Here is a 16,920-nt window from a genome sequence, read left to right as displayed (position 1 = left end):
TCCTGTCGGCACGTTTGTTGCAGGAACAGATTGATATGGGGATTGGATGGTTGCCGCGACACCTACTGATTGTGTGATACCGCGTTCCTGTCGGCATGTTTTTGCAGGAACAAATTGATATGGGGATTGGATGGTTGCCGTGTCGTCTACCGATTGTGTGATACCGCGTTCCTGTCGGCATGTTTGTTGCAGGAACAGATTGATATGGGGATTGGATGGTTGCCGTGTCGTCTACCGATTGTGTGATACCGCGTTCCTGTCGGTATGTTTGTTGCATGAAAAGATTGATATGGGGATTGGATGGTTGCCATGTCGTCTACCGATTGTATGATACCGCGTTCTTGTCTGCATGTTTGTTGCAGGAAGAAATTGATATGGGGATTGAATGGTTGCCGTGTCGTCTACCGATTGTGTGATACCGTGATCCTGTCGGTATGTTTGTTTCAGGAACAGATTGATATGGGGATTGGATGGTTGCCGTGACACCCACTGATTGTGTGATACCTCGTTCCTGTCGGCATGTTTGTTGCAGGAAAAGATTGATATGGGGATTGGATGGTTGCCGTGTCATCTACCGATTGTGTGATACCGCGTTCCTGTCGGCATGTTTGTTGCAGGAACAGATTGATATGGGGATTGGATGGTTGCCGTGTCGTTTACCGATTGTGTGATACCGCGTTCCTGTCGGCATGATTGTTGCATGAACAGATTGATATGGGAATTGGATGGTTGCAGTGACACCTACTGATTGTGTGATACCGCGTTCCTGTCGGCATGTTTGTTGCAGGAACAGATTGATATGGGGATAGGATGGTTGCCGTGACACCTCTACTGATTGTGTGATACCGTGTTCCTGTCGGCATGTTTGTTGCAGGAACAGATTGATATGAGGATTGGATGGTTGCCGTGTCACCTACTGATTGTGTGAAACCGCGTTCCTGTCGGCACGTTTGTTGCAGGAACAGATTGATATGGGGATTGGATGGTTGCCGCGACACCTACTGATTGTGTGATACCGTTCCTGTCGGCATGTTTGTTGCAGGAACAGATTGATATGGGGATTGGATGGTTGCCGTGTCGTCTACCGATTGTGTGATACCGCGTTCCTGTCGGCATGTTTGTTGCAGGAACAGATTGATATTAGGATTGGATGGTTGCCGTGTCGTCTACCGATTGTGTGATACCGCGTTCCTGTCGGTATGTTTGTTGCAGGAAAAGATTGATATGGGGATTGGATGGTTGCCGTGTCGTCTACTGATTGTGTGATACCTCGTTCCTGTCGGCATGTTTGTTGCAGGAAAAGATTGATATGGGGATTGGATGGTTGCCGTGTCGTCTACCGATTGTGTGATACCGCGTTCCTGTCGGCATGATTGTTGCATGAACAGATTGATATGGGAATTGGATGGTTGCAGTGACACCTACTGATTGTGTGATACTGCGTTCCTGTCGGCATGTTTGTTGCATGAACAGATTGATATGGGAATTGGATGGTTGCAGTGACACCTACTGATTGTGTGATACCGCGTTCCTGTCGGCATGTTTGTTGCAGGAACAGATTGATATGGGGATGGGATGGTTGCCGTGTCACCTACTGATTGTGTGAAACCGCGTTCCTGTCGGCACGTTTGTTGCAGGAACAGATTGATATGGGGATGGGATGGTTGCCGCGACACCTACTGATTGTGTGATACCGCGTTCCTGTCGGCATGTTTTTTGCAGGAATAAATTGATATGGGGATTGGATGGTTGCCGTGTCGTCTACCGATTGTGTGATACCGCGTTCCTGTCGGCATGTTTGTTGCAGGAACAGATTGATATGGGGATTGGATGGTTGCCGTGTCGTCTACCGATTGTGTGATACCGCGTTCCTGTCGGTATGTTTGTTGCAGGAAAAGATTGATATGGGGATTGGATGGTTGCCATGTCGTCTACTGATTGTATGATACCGCGTTCTTGTCTGCATGTTTGTTGCTGGAAGAAATTGATATGGGGTTTGGATGGTTGCCGTGTCGTCTACTGATTGTGTGATACCGTGATCCTATCGGCATGTTTGTTTCAGGAACAGATTGATATGGGGATTGGATGGTTGCCGTGACACCCACTGATTGTGTGATACCTCGTTCCTTTCGGCATGTTTGTTGCAGGAACAGATTGATATGGGGATTGGATGGTTGCCGTGTCGTTTACCGATTGTGTGATACCGCGTTCCTGTCGGCATGTTTGTTGCATGAACAGATTGATATGGGAATTGGATGGTTGCAGTGACACCTACTGATTGTGTGATACCGCGTTCCTGTCGGCATGTTTGTTGCATGAACAGATTGATATGGGGATGGGATGGTTGCCGTGTCACCTACTGACTGTGTGATATCGCGTTTCTGCCATCAACCATAGATTTGTGTGGTCCAGGCGTAATTTCAGGCGGTCATATATTACACTGGCATTAAGGAAAACTCATTTACCCGGTACCACACATTATATATCATTACACGCGTGAGGTAAGTCGGGGCATATTAGTGTGTAAATTGCAGTGTTGGTAAATTGAAAATCTCTGTCCAGATCCGGAAACCGGATTCGCAGATAAAGGCAGCATTGTGTATCTCATCTGTTTCGTTTCATAAAAGCATCCTCCGATACCGCTGTACACGTATATTCAGAATAGATTTGTCTCTAACGATCGCCATTAAATCAAGTTCAGGGAACCATTAACTAAACTATTTCGCCTACCTTCATTAAACATTTTGGTCAGTATTTGTCTTTGCATGCGGTCAGTATTAAAATCAGCTATAAATCCGCCTTGAAGATGTTTATGTTAAGTTACCCTGTACATCGTTAGCCATGTAGCGGAAGTCCACTGTGGCTTTATACATCAATATGTCCTGTTAGGTCGTATCACAGCACGCTGAAAAGCTTATCATTAATTCTCATTGAAGGACAGCACACTGTTTTAAGGCATCAAAGGACTGCCGGTCATCAGTCAACATTTATTCGATATAAAAAAGTACAACAGAAATGGATTCATCAATGACAGACAATGGGTCTAATACATCCATCGGCTAAGCACCTCCGGGAACGCTGTCTTGCTGGAATGGAATCTCTGAAGATCAAAACTACAGAATATTGGCACACCAACGAAAGTGAAATTAGATTCTTAATAATTAACTGTGGATACAAAATGATTAACCAAATGCTATATATTAGTAAGCAGTTTTTTCTGGTACCCACATTATTGTGTCATTGTAACACAAATGGCATATATTTATAGACTCCAACAATAACTGTGAAGTCATTACTTTGTGAAAACCTACTGAGTTTTGAATTTATTCAAGATCAGATATACGTAGTCAATATCTTTACCCTTAAAAAAGATTTCAGTATATAAACAATTATGTACATACATACACGGAAGGGCACTACAACGGTTGGCATCTGACGGAATTTGAACTCTTTGGGACCATAATTCAAGATACTGATTTCCTGAAGGCATATCTCAGACCATGAAAATATCAATATTGACAAATAACCACAATAAACAAATTACATCAAGGTTCGTCACTGGGAATGTTTATCCCTTGGGTTATGGTTCACAGCGGAACCCGTACTTGGGACGATGGTGGTCTCCCGCGTCAACTTCTGAAGCAACGCCTTTCTCACCTTCTTACGCATGAAGGCGTAAAGCAGAGGATGGGCGATGGTGGTCGAGTATGCAACCACTTGACAACACAACTGGGCAGTTTCCAAACATAAGTTCCCTTCTAAGACCATCTCAAGCACAGTGACGGCCACGTGAGGACCCCATAAGCACATGAACGTCACGACAACCACCAGTGAAAGGCGTAGTAATTTCCGTTCTTGATCACGCGCCAATTCCCGTCTAGACTGACCCTGGCTTGATAACGATACAACAACAATGGCAGCCTGAATTGCAACGCGTTTCCGAGCGACGCGCAAGATGGCGACGAAAAACATAATCATGCCGATGGTTGTGATGGCAAAAGTTAATACGTAGAACAATTCGTAGAAATAATAGGGCCCTAAGGAGGACATCAGTTGGTTGCAGCTTAAAGACTTATTTGTGCTCAGACTATTAATCGTCGATTGGTCAAAGCCGATAAAGGGCGTACAGAATGCAAACAGCGCCAGACTCCATATGAGGGCAATGACAATGGTGACTTTCGTTGTGAAGACCTGTCGTTTGGTGGGCGTCACGACAGCATAATAGCGGTCTAGACAAATCATCAACAATGTCATGGAGCTTGCCACACACACCAGTGATATTATACCCTCCATGAAGAAACAAAACAAAGCACCCTTGAAGCGGGACGTCAGAACCATTGTCAAAGTCATCGGAACAGCCGTCAGACATATCACCACATCGACGACGTTCAGATTCGATATGAACGTGTTACCGCGTTCGTCAGTATTTTTCAAAGATTTCAGACTGATAACAAGTACGATGATATTAAACGTAAGTCCTAAAACAAATTCTGATATTAATAGTATTGATGCTACGACCACAAAAGCAACATGAAACTCCCCTTCCTCTTCCATGGCCGTTTATCATAAACCTTCACAAAATTGAGTCGTATTTCTTCTTCACATCACGTTGTCCTTTCCGCGCGAATTCTTCTGACTGCAACTCTTAGACTCAAGTTCCTGGTTATCGGTGCACCGGGTCCTCTGAAGTAAAACATGCAATCAGTTTTACGATAATTAATGCTTTCGATGCTATAAATCAATTCGATAAAGCTGGTATTGCAATGCGATAAATATGCAAATGAGGTCACCTGAGAGTAACTATTTTTGATACATCCTTACATCAATAAGATGCCGACGTTCTCAGAAACTAATGTATACCGTCTCCAAACATTTTATGTTATATTATTACGCCATATATACTGGACAAAATAAGTTAGGGATATTGGTATTTTTATGATTGATATTTTATCAGTGTGTCAATGAATAAATAGATCGTTATTCATAAATTCAAAATTTACGCATATCCCTAACTATTTTTGTCCAGTATATATTTGTTCGTTCAGATGCACTGCAGATCAGGGTACCGTTGTCCAAAACGATTTTAGTTCCTGCAACATGCATGTATATATATACACTCAAGGTTAGTCTCCCTTTAAAACAAAACTCGGTTACACTGAATAATCAACTATGATATTTCTTTACAAATAAACGTGCGTAGCTACATATTAATGATACGATAAATACAAACATAAAACAAATAAAAGTTAAAAAAGGAAATAATTCTTCATGTTTGGTTAAAGGGTTATTTCCACCACCCTTTTCGGCATCCTCCAAGTACAACCCTGAATGCACCCCTCTCATACTTCCGCTAACACCACATTCATTTCTCATACTGGGAGTCATTCCCCTTGATGCGACCCGCTTATAACTACGAATTGAAAGGTTGACACTATGATTAATGGTAACAGTTGTATCGTATCCAATCAAGAGTTTTTCTGTGACATCGATTATGTCTTATATTCTACTTTAGGAAATTATTCTTAATACGGCATGAATAATACGGGAATATTGGCTTTTTGTCAAATACACCGCGTGTGAATATCACATACAGAGTACAAACACTGCACAGGTTGAACGAGTTCAATGACGTTTTTTCTCAATCAACATTGAGCTAAGATACGCTTTTTTCTTTTTTTTCTTTTGCTTTTTGTTTTGCCTCTTGAAAGGATTCAACTCACCTAACTCTCATTACATACATGCACATAAATACACAGGGACTAAACTGGCTTCAGACTGGGTTTCATTTCAGTCTAAACGAGTGGCGCCGCTTAACAATGTATGTATTTGGTGTTCGAACAATAGATATGTATTTCGAAACATAAAAAAGGGAGTGAAATAAATTATGCCTCTCAGATGAGTGTATCATGTTTCCTTAACAACTCAAGTTATCTAATTCAGAGATATTAAAAACAATATTTCAATAAGCTTTTGAAGACATATGCCTTGGTTTAATTGTTTTCTTAATTGAAAAAAACAGGTGATTACTTTATTTTGTACTTCGGTAAACAAATGAAGAGTATAGACTCTTAGTCAGCTCTCAAAGAATACTTCTACGTGGTTTTATTTTAAAGAAATAATTTGATTAAAAACATGAAAAAACTGCATAATGAACAACTGGTGATAGGCATATTAGATAGCAAGGTAATGTCTTCCATAATCAGCAGTGTCTACACTGGCTTATCATGTCGTGCACCATTTAAAGGACAGGACATTCGAAGGAATTTAATTTTGTTATTCTAATATGTTTTGTTAGGCGGGTCATCGTACTTAAACAGTTTTTGCAAAACTATCGACGACCAGTGTAAAAGGTTGTGTGGTTTTTTTCACCTTCTTAAAGTTCACGCCTTATGCTGGTTTGTTACATTCCCTGAGTTGAGTGGGTTATTGTTTTACGTTTTCTGCATCCTGATGTTAGAAACTACGAAATAATATGCACGATACATGAGTGTCTTAATTAGGAAATAATATACTCTACAATGGAACTTCTTGACGTCTAGATGCACAACATTCTTGGTCACAAGATCAATTATTCTGGTTTGGGTTTTACTTGTTTTCATCATGATCATCTTATTCAATAAGAGATCTTAGCGCCAAGTCTATGTTAGAGTATGGGAGTTACGACCTTTCTTGCGACATCACTTTGTGAAGGTGGGGCTTGGGTGGCCTTGTACAAAGCCATCTTAGCGCTAACTCCCATACCTTAACATGGACTTAAGATAGTCTTTGTGCTAAGGTTGTTTTGTACAACGGCACCCAGGGCAGGACAGAACTTATGATTTGGAAGCATTACTGGACAGAGTTGAACACTGAGCAAGTTCTATGCTCTGAGGTACTACCGTTTTTGCAACAGAACGTTCTTGCAAGATTCCACAAGGCCTTAATGCACATCATATTAGAGATTATTTCATGCAAGCCATTAAAGTGATCGTGTTGCCTTTGTCAGCACGGTCACCAGACTTATCACCTGTGGAATACTTGTGGACTTTACCCTAATGATAGGAGACATGTGTGATATTGCAGCCCTAGCAAGAAGAATGGTGTGAATCCTTTCTTGTGACAAGACGTATGGCAAGCGTTGATGACCGCATACACGATTGTAGTGACAAGTATAACATTTTCAAGGATTGAATCATGTAGTGTTGTGTTGATTTCACTCTTATAGGTTGCTCAACAACTTATCCAATCCTCCAAATCCTTCATTTGGTTTTTCATTCGAGATCGATGATACTGTTTAGTCATGTCTTACCACAAGATATTGGTCCTGTCAGGTTTCAAGAACAATGTTGGTTGGGAACTTTCTTTTGTTCGTCAGTGTATGAACGCTGAAACCTTCCTAACCTTGTATCCGGGGTTATTTTGCACTTAAATGTGAAAGAAGGAGATTTCCGAGTTTGAGGAAAGGTATATTTTCGCTACAGTGACAGAAATTTCTTATGTTTCTGTGTACTGCACACAAGATATCACTTTGCCGGAACTACTTCATGGCTCAGGTGTGTGAAGCCCATTTCTGGTGTCCCCGCCGTGATGTTGCTGGAATATTGCTAAAAGCGGCGTAAAACCAAACTCAGTCAGTCAGTCAGTCATAGCTCAGGTGTATGGTCCATTATCTTGTCGCATGACAATACATGGCATAGTTAACAAATGCATTGCACTAAATGTATTTCGACAGCGAAGACAACACACACCGATCACCTGATCGTGGAGTCATTCATTGTATTTCAACTGAGACTGTGAGTGACTGTCCCAAGCTGTGTTGTGTCGAGTCCAGGCAGCGTTCAAAACTTACATCTTATGTGCAAGTGACCTTATTCACTCGATTGGCAACGGTATTACCCGTATTTATGCTTATTGACACCGTAAATGTTGGCTTTTGTTTCTCAACCACGCTCTTTTCTTTTTCAAGGTGTGCCTTGTTTGTTTGTGGTTCTTATGTATTCGTGCGCATGGCGGTGGGTTCGCCTAGTGGTTTAAGCGTTCGCTCGTCACGTTCGAGTCCCCAAATTTGAATCCCATTTCTGGTGTCCATTTCTCGATATTGCTGGAATATTGCTCAAAGCGGCGCAAAACTAAACTCACTGTATTCGTGGGCAAAACACCGAGTTTGACGTTTACGCTAAGACCAAAAGGCTTGTGTTATGGATAATATTATAAGTGTTGATTGCCATTCATACAATGCCAATAAAATGCTAGCGAAGTTTATATTATTTTCTTATCTGTGTGCAAACAAACAAGCGAGCAGTCTTTAGTTAACAGTCTGGAGAATTTAGATTTCGTTAATCGAATTTTCACGGATTATGACTGTTTAAATTTAATTAAACACAAATTGGAAGTATATGGTAAATAGAATATCTCAGGTGCCCAGTGAAATAAGATGCATCCGTCGTGGCGCGAAAATATCACGTCTTATACATCACTCAATGACAGATACATCATATTTCACAAGTCACATGAAATATCCTTTATCATTTGCTTAAAGGATCGCTCAACTGCTGTTCTACATTTGCAACACTATACGCCCATCGCGCTGCCGTGCACTACATTTTCTAACCTGCTAACCTTTCTATTTCTGTAGCTGAACGCAACACTCACTGAACTGTATTTCTGCCAATCGATTTATTGGTTATCTGTATTTATATTTAACTCGGTACTCCTACTTTATTGAAAGAATCTCTTTGTTTGCGAAAAACGGCGTTATTTCCCGCTTACGCCTTATTGGTTAGTATTGAATAGACAATTAAAAGGGTGTTTTATAAATCCTGCTAGAGAAAATCTAGGCTTGCAGGTTACATTCAGATATACCATGAAGACTAACAGCTGTACTGTTTTTGCAGTTGACAACACGACGTTATTATGTTTACATGAATGTTTTTTGTTCATACTGAATTCCGCCCTACACATTATGCTTTTGTATATTTCGTTATATAGTATATCCACACCAATAGCATATGTATTGATTACTACTGTGGTCGAATGTTTATTTCACGAAGAAGGGAGGCACGAAATGTGCAGCATCCACGTCATAATGGCAAAGGATGTTGTTGAGCGTATCCGTAGTATTTTATGAGTTTCTCATCTCAAACCAGCGAGCGGGTAAAAAAAATAAAAACATAAATAAATATACATTACTAATTGTGCAACTAATCTTATACATTTTGACAATTAAGACCACTTGGTAACAGTCTATAAATTTATTTATGATGTAGAACGAGTCGCTCTCCTTCGGAAAACGGTTTTTAATAAAGATAAATAAAGATAGACCGAGCTGACCTGTCTTTTATTGTTTGAAAATATTTTATTCAGTGTTGAAATGGATTGGGCACAAGTTATGTAACTTATTACCGCCCGCTCCCATCAGAAACATGAACAATAATGAATGGACATAATAATATTAAGACATGTTAATTGATTAATCGAAGCGCTTACTTCGTACAATGTATTTATGCACATGTCTAAAGATATTTTCATTAATAGTATTTGGCAGAGCAGGGTTGCCGTAAAGAATGGTATCAATGTCTAAGTGAACTTTTGATAGTTCAAAGTCTTTTATGAGTGTGCTGTAATGATATTTTCTATCACATCAGGGAATGGATCTCCATAGCGCTGGTAGAAACTGAAAATGATTATTATTTCACGTGAGAATGATTAAAATCGGTGTGAGATGGGAAAACAGATAAACATACGAACAGCCTTTCAGAGACGCCGGAAGCTTGTTTCAGCGCCACGCACATGTCATTTCCGCAACATAATTAACTTTGTTTCTGTATAAGAATATTGTCTTGATTTAATTATATTCAGTTAGATGTTCACGCTCGAGTGAAATAAGATATATTATGAGATATTCCGACACAACTTCAGTCTCTCCGGCGTTACCTTATAAAGAAAAAACAGTCTGAGGCCATTTGGATTCAAATATCATGTTTTCCCTATTTCGTGAAAGTTATGAAACTTCGACATTTTCAGATCAAGATATGCCTTTGAGAACAATGGCCACATAGCATCTGGGTGTATTATTTTGAGCATATTATGTTCAAGTTGTTTATTTTTATTTATGCCGGGTTGTTCCAAAACCTAAAATGATGACATATTACAGGTTCGGAATGTGATGTTTTGTAGATATATCTATACTAACCCAGACTATTGTTAAGTGTTAATATGCCCCACTCTGTTTACACAGAGCATTGTAACCAACATGGTCCTGCTTTCTCATCACTGATGAGGTACGATGTTATTCTGTGTATTAAGGTGTCAGTCAGCAATATTCCACTCTATGACACAGGCCAGTAAATAATCTAGTCTGGACCAGACAATCAAGTGATCGATGTAGTGCACGTGAACACTACACTTCTCTATCGATGACACGCAATCCATTTAGTCAACCCCCTTGGGTCGCACAAGAGTTCACATGGGATACTGACAAATGAAGGGTCATAATCGGGTCTCGTTACCTCCAACCAGCGGATCCTGGTAGCACTTACGGGGGGCAAGTCAGGCCGGGTTCTGCGGCGCCTGATACAACTCGACCTACTACAGCTGCCCTGGATACTGATAACTGGTAGAAGTCAAGTTTGATTACACACTATATCTATCACCACGGGCGTTTAAAGAGCTTATTTGTTCACCTACATCTCCCATATATCGGCAATAGACCTTTCTTTCATCATAAATCATACCAAATAGTATTAAATTGAATATTAGCTGAGTCTTAAGTTTATTTACTTACCACACAAGCTAGAACCGTCATTATCCGCCCATGGTTGATATTTTTGCATCAATAGATACCGCCCCTCAGAGTGAAGCCTGTCAATAGACCACGTACTAGTGAAACCAAATAACTCCAGTATTGTCAATTACTAGTGAGCAGCCTGTCAGTAAAATCGATCCAGGTAACACACTCAAATAGTCAGATTAATGTACCTATTGCAAATTTGCTTCTAGTTTCAGGGTTGATGTTTCGACAACATATCGTCATCTCCCATAACAATGGGAACGGCGTCAAACACTGGTAAATACAGTTAGCTTATTTAGCGTCGTGTTTATACATCAACTTCAGTGTCCGTGCTAACAGAGTATCGTATCCGATCTGAGAAACATTTTATGTTGATTACTTTCATCGACCCAACTCAATGGACTCGTTAATGATAAAAGCGACAAAACCCTTTCCATAGACAAACAAACAAAATCACTGCTAAACGCAGAGTCTGTTCCTGCTGTACTATACGAATGTGTTTAGGAACCACTATGAAATAGTGATGATGCCAGGTGAGTCCTAACATGCCCCGCCGGTGGCACCCGTTACAAACACATGCAAAGGAAAGTCAAAGGGATATAAAGGACAAATCGAAATTGGGAATTGCATCCAGCACAATTTATACACTCTTCTGTTAATACATCGACAATCAACAGCAAAAGTTCGGCAATTAGCATCACGACATTCATTCTATGCTGTTGCTTTTTTTTTCATGTGAAGCAATTACGGGGAATGCCATGGAATATACTTGTTATACTACAATCCATGTCATAATGTAAGAGCGATCGATAACAGACTCGTCAGCATCCATATAATAACTGCGAAATAGAGACGAGGGCATTTTGCTTCAGTACAAAACGTGATTGTTAATACTAGAGAAGAATTCATAGAGAAGAATCCGATATTTATACAATTTTGATAAACAGGCCATTGTGACGTTTCGTGAACACGTCTATAAAACCACATTCTTTCGGTTACAATTTTTGCACAAATTCGTATTGTGGCTTAAATCAGGTTTGTTTAATTTTGTCAACATATTTCTTTAGAAAGACGGTCTGGCACACCCGTTAACCCATGAAAGTGAAAATAACAACAACTCAATTCAATCAGAAGTAAGTACTTAAGTTCCTGGTCACAAATTGCAGTTATATCACAATTTATTTCAATGAAAACGACAAAAACATTCCCACATCCAGAAATCTCTGGTAAAAGCAGAGTCGATTGTAGGATTCCGGCTATATAAGGAGCGGGTGTTTATGAATCACTTTCAAATAGGTGAAAAGGTGAGCGTATCCTGACCAGATTGTGGCACCCGTCATAATCAGATGCAAAGGTTAGTTAGTTGGTTACCTAAAACCAAACGGGAACGTATGGTACTAGTCACAATAGGGAATTGCATCCGACATTTTAGCCAGGGATGAGTCAAATGTTGTGACCTTGTTCAAATAACTGAACTTGAGTCGTATGACAATCTTTGACATATTAAAATCTTAAAATAAAAAATCTACAATGAAGGTCTAAACATGAATTAAATGTAGAAACAAGTGGCTTTCATTCCTCTGAAAACATAACAATGGCATGAATACCTTCATCGTGAAGTCCGACTTAGAAAATCGCTCGCTGCCTCTGAGAAGAGCCTCCCTCGCTGTTGACTGCAAGCACGACATTGGAAGTTCTCTCTCCCCTGTAAGTTGTCACGAAGCATGTATCATGTATCCTTTTCCACGCCGAGAGAATCGCATACTGTCATTAATCAGAACACGCGCTGTCGTCTGCTGCCTCTCGGCTTGAAGACACGAATATCGATCTGCACACAAACCGAGGACGTCATACGCACCTTATGTGGTTCGTAAACCAACACCGATATTAAAGCGACGTCATGTCACCTGCAAGTTTTTGTTACAAGGGAGATTATGCTGTCCCTGCGTCGAAAAGCTGAAAAGTGTTTATTGTATGTTCGCGTAATGTATCTTTCAGCAATGGTTTGGTGGGCTGTAAAACCCCGTACGCAGAAAACAGCTCTGGCGACATTAATTATCGATAGTGATTTAATTATAAAAAGCTTTTAACACGCATTAGTATACATGTATGTCCGAACTGTTGTTTTGTAACAGAGATACTGATGTTTTCACTTAATTTACTTAGTGAAATGTGTGCTGCAGGTAGAATGTCATTTACTCAATACAATCAAAGTGAAAATCGCTATTTTTGTACTAACGACGGTAATAAAAATCGCCCTTGGGATTTTTATATAATAATTAACACAGAAATGCAGTAAAGCGCATTATGTATTTTCCTTGCCTTTTTAAAAAAAATATTTCTCACGTCTAAAATCCGCAACTTCAGCAAGAAATTCATAACAATAGTGAGTGAGTGAGTTGAGTTTTACGCCGCTTTTAGCACTATTCCAGCAATTTTACAGCGGGTGACACCAGAAATGGGCTTCACACATTGTACCCCATGTGGGGAATCGAAACCGCGTCTTCGGTGTGACGAGCGGACGCTTTAACCACGAGGCTACCCCACCGCCCCTGACTGTGAATTTGTATTGCGCATTTCCATGTTCAGTGTCATTCCCAAAGAGCAGTAAGTATCGTTCGAAGTTTAACTCAGCAAACAGAATCGGTGGGGTTTTTTTCTGCTGCGAATGAAATATTATTATATAATGGAAAGATATGTTTCAAAGTACATGTATGTCAACGATCTGTGACTATGTGTCCCAGTCCACTCAGCTGTGAATGGGTACCTCGTAAGGATGGGAAAGCCGCAATACCTCGGTGCGCCTTGTGGCAGCTAGAGTTGTATGATCCCCAGGGAGCTGAGATGTGCCGTTGAGATTGACATCCAATGATCGAGGGAACAAATACCAGCGCCTTGAGCATGCACTAGTGCGTGGATATGTGCGCTAGATAAAAAATCCAATAATAGATAATAATCAACAGTCAATCGGAACAACACACCTAGCTCGTGTATGCAAATGAGCCACAACACAAGAGAGGTTCACAAGAACGTTTACAGTCAGTAGCAAGTGTGTCCACCTTGTGCATTGATGCATACCTCATTGCAAAGAGTTTTATTTTAAGATTGCAAGATTTCGAAGATTGTCATACCACTCTTGATCCGACGTTTATTGAACAAGGTTGCAACATTTAAGAGCCACTAAACATTGAAGAAAGTCTTGCACTGATGTCGTATACGCATAGTCGTCGTCGAAATGTTCTCACGGGTACATCGCTGTTGCCAGGTATGATACGGGCTGTGAGGCCTGCTTGGTGGAACAGGTGCAGGGTTCGAATCCATCGGTCTTGACGTGGGGTCGTTACTGATGGGCGGACATTACGGCAACGATCTATAACTTCATTGTTTTGCTGAAAGCGTCGCCATAAGTGCCAAATGGTGTTTTAATGGACTAGCAACGTCACGCTGCGATGTACCAAACGGAAGCGTACCTACATCTGTCATTTTTCCGGAGGCGTGGTGCTTCAGCACTTTGTAAGATTAGACTCGTGAAGATCCGGGATAGAATTGATGTAACCCATGCTTGTCGTAAAAGGCAACTCACGGGATCGGGTGGTCAGGCTCGCTGACTTGGCTGACACATGTCATCGGTTCCCAATTGCGCAGATCGATGCGCATGCTGTTGTTGATCACTGGTTTGTCTGGGCCAGACTCGATTATTTACGCCATACAGCTGGAATATTGTTGAGTGCGTCGTAAAAATAAACTCACCCACACCCACTTCGTAAGATTGCAGCAGTGGAGTGATAAGCCTCTGGTTGTTTGGCCTTTTAAAGTTTACATTGATGACCATTATTCTCGAATATGCTATGCTTCTTTCAAACTTCGTGAAATTCGAAACAACTACTTTCCTGCGTATCTTCGACCTTTTTCACACACTCATTCTTTGGTTCAAATCCAAAAATCCATTCACACGATTACCAGTGAAAAATTATTCCATGTCACCATAACTTTTGCCTCAGAGTATAGATCCCGGATATATAGTACGATACAGTCAAACAGTCAAAATACAATTCACAGGAAGTCATGCAAAGACACTCAAGAGCCTCTAGAATTTTGCCAAATTTCTTGAAATCACAGAATAGTTTGTTCATAGCAGGCAGGAACTGGGTTTTTATATATCTACAAAATTTATTCTCCACCCGCCCCCCTCCCCAGAACAAAAGCACACACGCACGCACGCACGCGCGCACACACAAACACACTCCCCTTTAAATCATCATCCACCCCCTAGCCCTCTAAATTATTATCGGTCCCTAAGAAAGTATTCAGGATGAAAAGTTCTTGATTTGAAACCTTGTGGCTCTACATATAGCCTAGGAAATGTGATCTTAGGTGAACTAATGCATTTCGTTCCATGATCCCTCAACTTGACATTTAAATAAAATGTTGGAACAGAAGACGTCAATACCGAGCTACACAACGTCTCTTCGTAAGAACACTCGAACCGGAAGTCGTGTCCATTGGTCAACAAGTGCTAGTCCAAGTCTTTGTAAGGTCTGGGGTTCATTCATCTGATGTCGTTAGAATTGCAGTATTGCAGATATAGCCTGGCATCTGTAATCTTCTTCTTTGTCAGCAATTTTGTGCATGAAATATTGTAAAAAACTATGCTAATAATTATGGGAGGGGGGATTCATTTTGTACGTGACATGCAAGGGGGTCATTTACCTTGTACATAAATTCTAGGGGGTGTCTTTCACATTGTACACGCTTCTCCATAAAAATCATCATCACCACCCCCACCCCACCCCCAGCCATAAATAATGAACGGTCCCTCACAAAAATCAATAGATGATGCTTTAAATAGACTGCAAATTCCGAACACAGACGCAAATAATTATCTTAGTAATGTCGCCGGATGTACTAGGCACATAAACAAACTGTGCATACAAAAATTTAAAATCTAAATTTATCAAACCTGTGTAGACACATAAGGATTTAAACTCAGAGATTAGTGACATGTATCCAACATGCATGCACGTGCCACGTTCCGTCACGTTAGTGGGTTCGTCCTTGAGACGCGCAATACGTTGTTGCACGTGCATTCCGGGAAAGAGAAACAGAATAAATGAATGCCACACAATAGTGTCACTTTGGAAAGCTCAACCCCTGCCCTTGCGATCGTTCAAAAAATTAAACGGCTATTGAAACGCATAGCATGCCAAGGCTCACGTCTGCACAACGTCATGAGGCCATTGGGATGGTCCGTGGGGGAATGTCTCAACGACAAGTGGCTGCACATTTCCACTGCCACCGGAACACCATTTCTGCACTGGTGAGACGCTACCAGAACACAAATGACGTCATCGATCGGCCACGTTCTGGACGTCCACGTGTAACAGCGCCAAGACAGGACAGATGGATAAGGGTGACCCATCTTCGCCACAGGTTTCAGACTGCAGTGATGACTGCCCGAACCATCCCAGGACTTCGCCGTATCCACCCCAACACAGTTCGACAACGTTTACGTCATCACGGGATCAGACCACAACGTCCCGCCATACGGCCTATCCTGACACAACGTCATCGACAAGCTCGCCGAATGTGGTGCCGAAATCATGTCCGCAGACCCTTGTTTTGGTGGAGAAATGTTGTTTTTTACAGATGAGTCCAGGTTTAACATTTCCCATAGTGATGGACGTCAACGTGCCTATAGACGCGTGGGAGAACGTTATGCACAGGCCTGTGTCTTGGAGAGGAATCGCTTTGGTGGTGGTTCCGTGATGATTTGGGGTGGAATAACAGCAGGCCAAACAACTCCTTTGGTGATTGTTCAGGGCAACTTAACTGGTGTGGGCTACAGGGATCAGATTCTTCGACCTGTGGCAATTCCTTTTTCTGCAACGTCATGGCCCTGGGTTTACATTCCAACAGGACAATGCCCGCCCTCATACGGCAAGGGTTGCTGTGGATTTCTTGCAACACCACAACGTTGACTTACTGCCTTGGCCTGCAAATTCACCGGATCTCTCCCCGATAGAGCATGTTTGGGACGAGATGGATCGACGTCTACGCCGTCTTCCTCATCCGCCAGATAACGTCCTTGACCTTGCAACAGAACTTGAGAGAATCTGGCGTGACATCCCACAAGCCTTCCTTGCACGTTTGAT

At 41.3% G+C, this 16,920-nt stretch overlaps 1 protein-coding gene across 1 annotated transcript; it reads right to left on the bottom strand.

Moving 5' to 3' along the window:
- Positions 1–2,981: 2,981 nt before the first annotated feature.
- Positions 2,982–12,568, bottom strand: LOC124263405 (G-protein coupled receptor 22-like). Its single transcript, XM_046698022.1, has 3 exons — positions 12,376–12,568; positions 10,763–10,839; positions 2,982–4,683 (listed from the first exon to the last, which is right to left on the bottom strand). Exon 3 carries the CDS (start codon positions 4,552–4,554, stop codon positions 3,556–3,558), a length of 999 nt encoding a protein of 332 aa, XP_046553978.1. The 5' UTR covers positions 4,555–4,683; positions 10,763–10,839; positions 12,376–12,568; the 3' UTR covers positions 2,982–3,555.
- Between the last annotated feature and the right edge of the window lie 4,352 nt (positions 12,569–16,920).

This window comes from Haliotis rubra, unplaced genomic scaffold (genome assembly GCF_003918875.1).
Source record: "Haliotis rubra isolate DU_JTF1 unplaced genomic scaffold, ASM391887v1 Scf88, whole genome shotgun sequence".
NCBI classification, from domain to species: domain Eukaryota; kingdom Metazoa; phylum Mollusca; class Gastropoda; order Lepetellida; family Haliotidae; genus Haliotis; species Haliotis rubra.
This window is presented reverse-complemented; position numbering and strand designations above follow the sequence as displayed.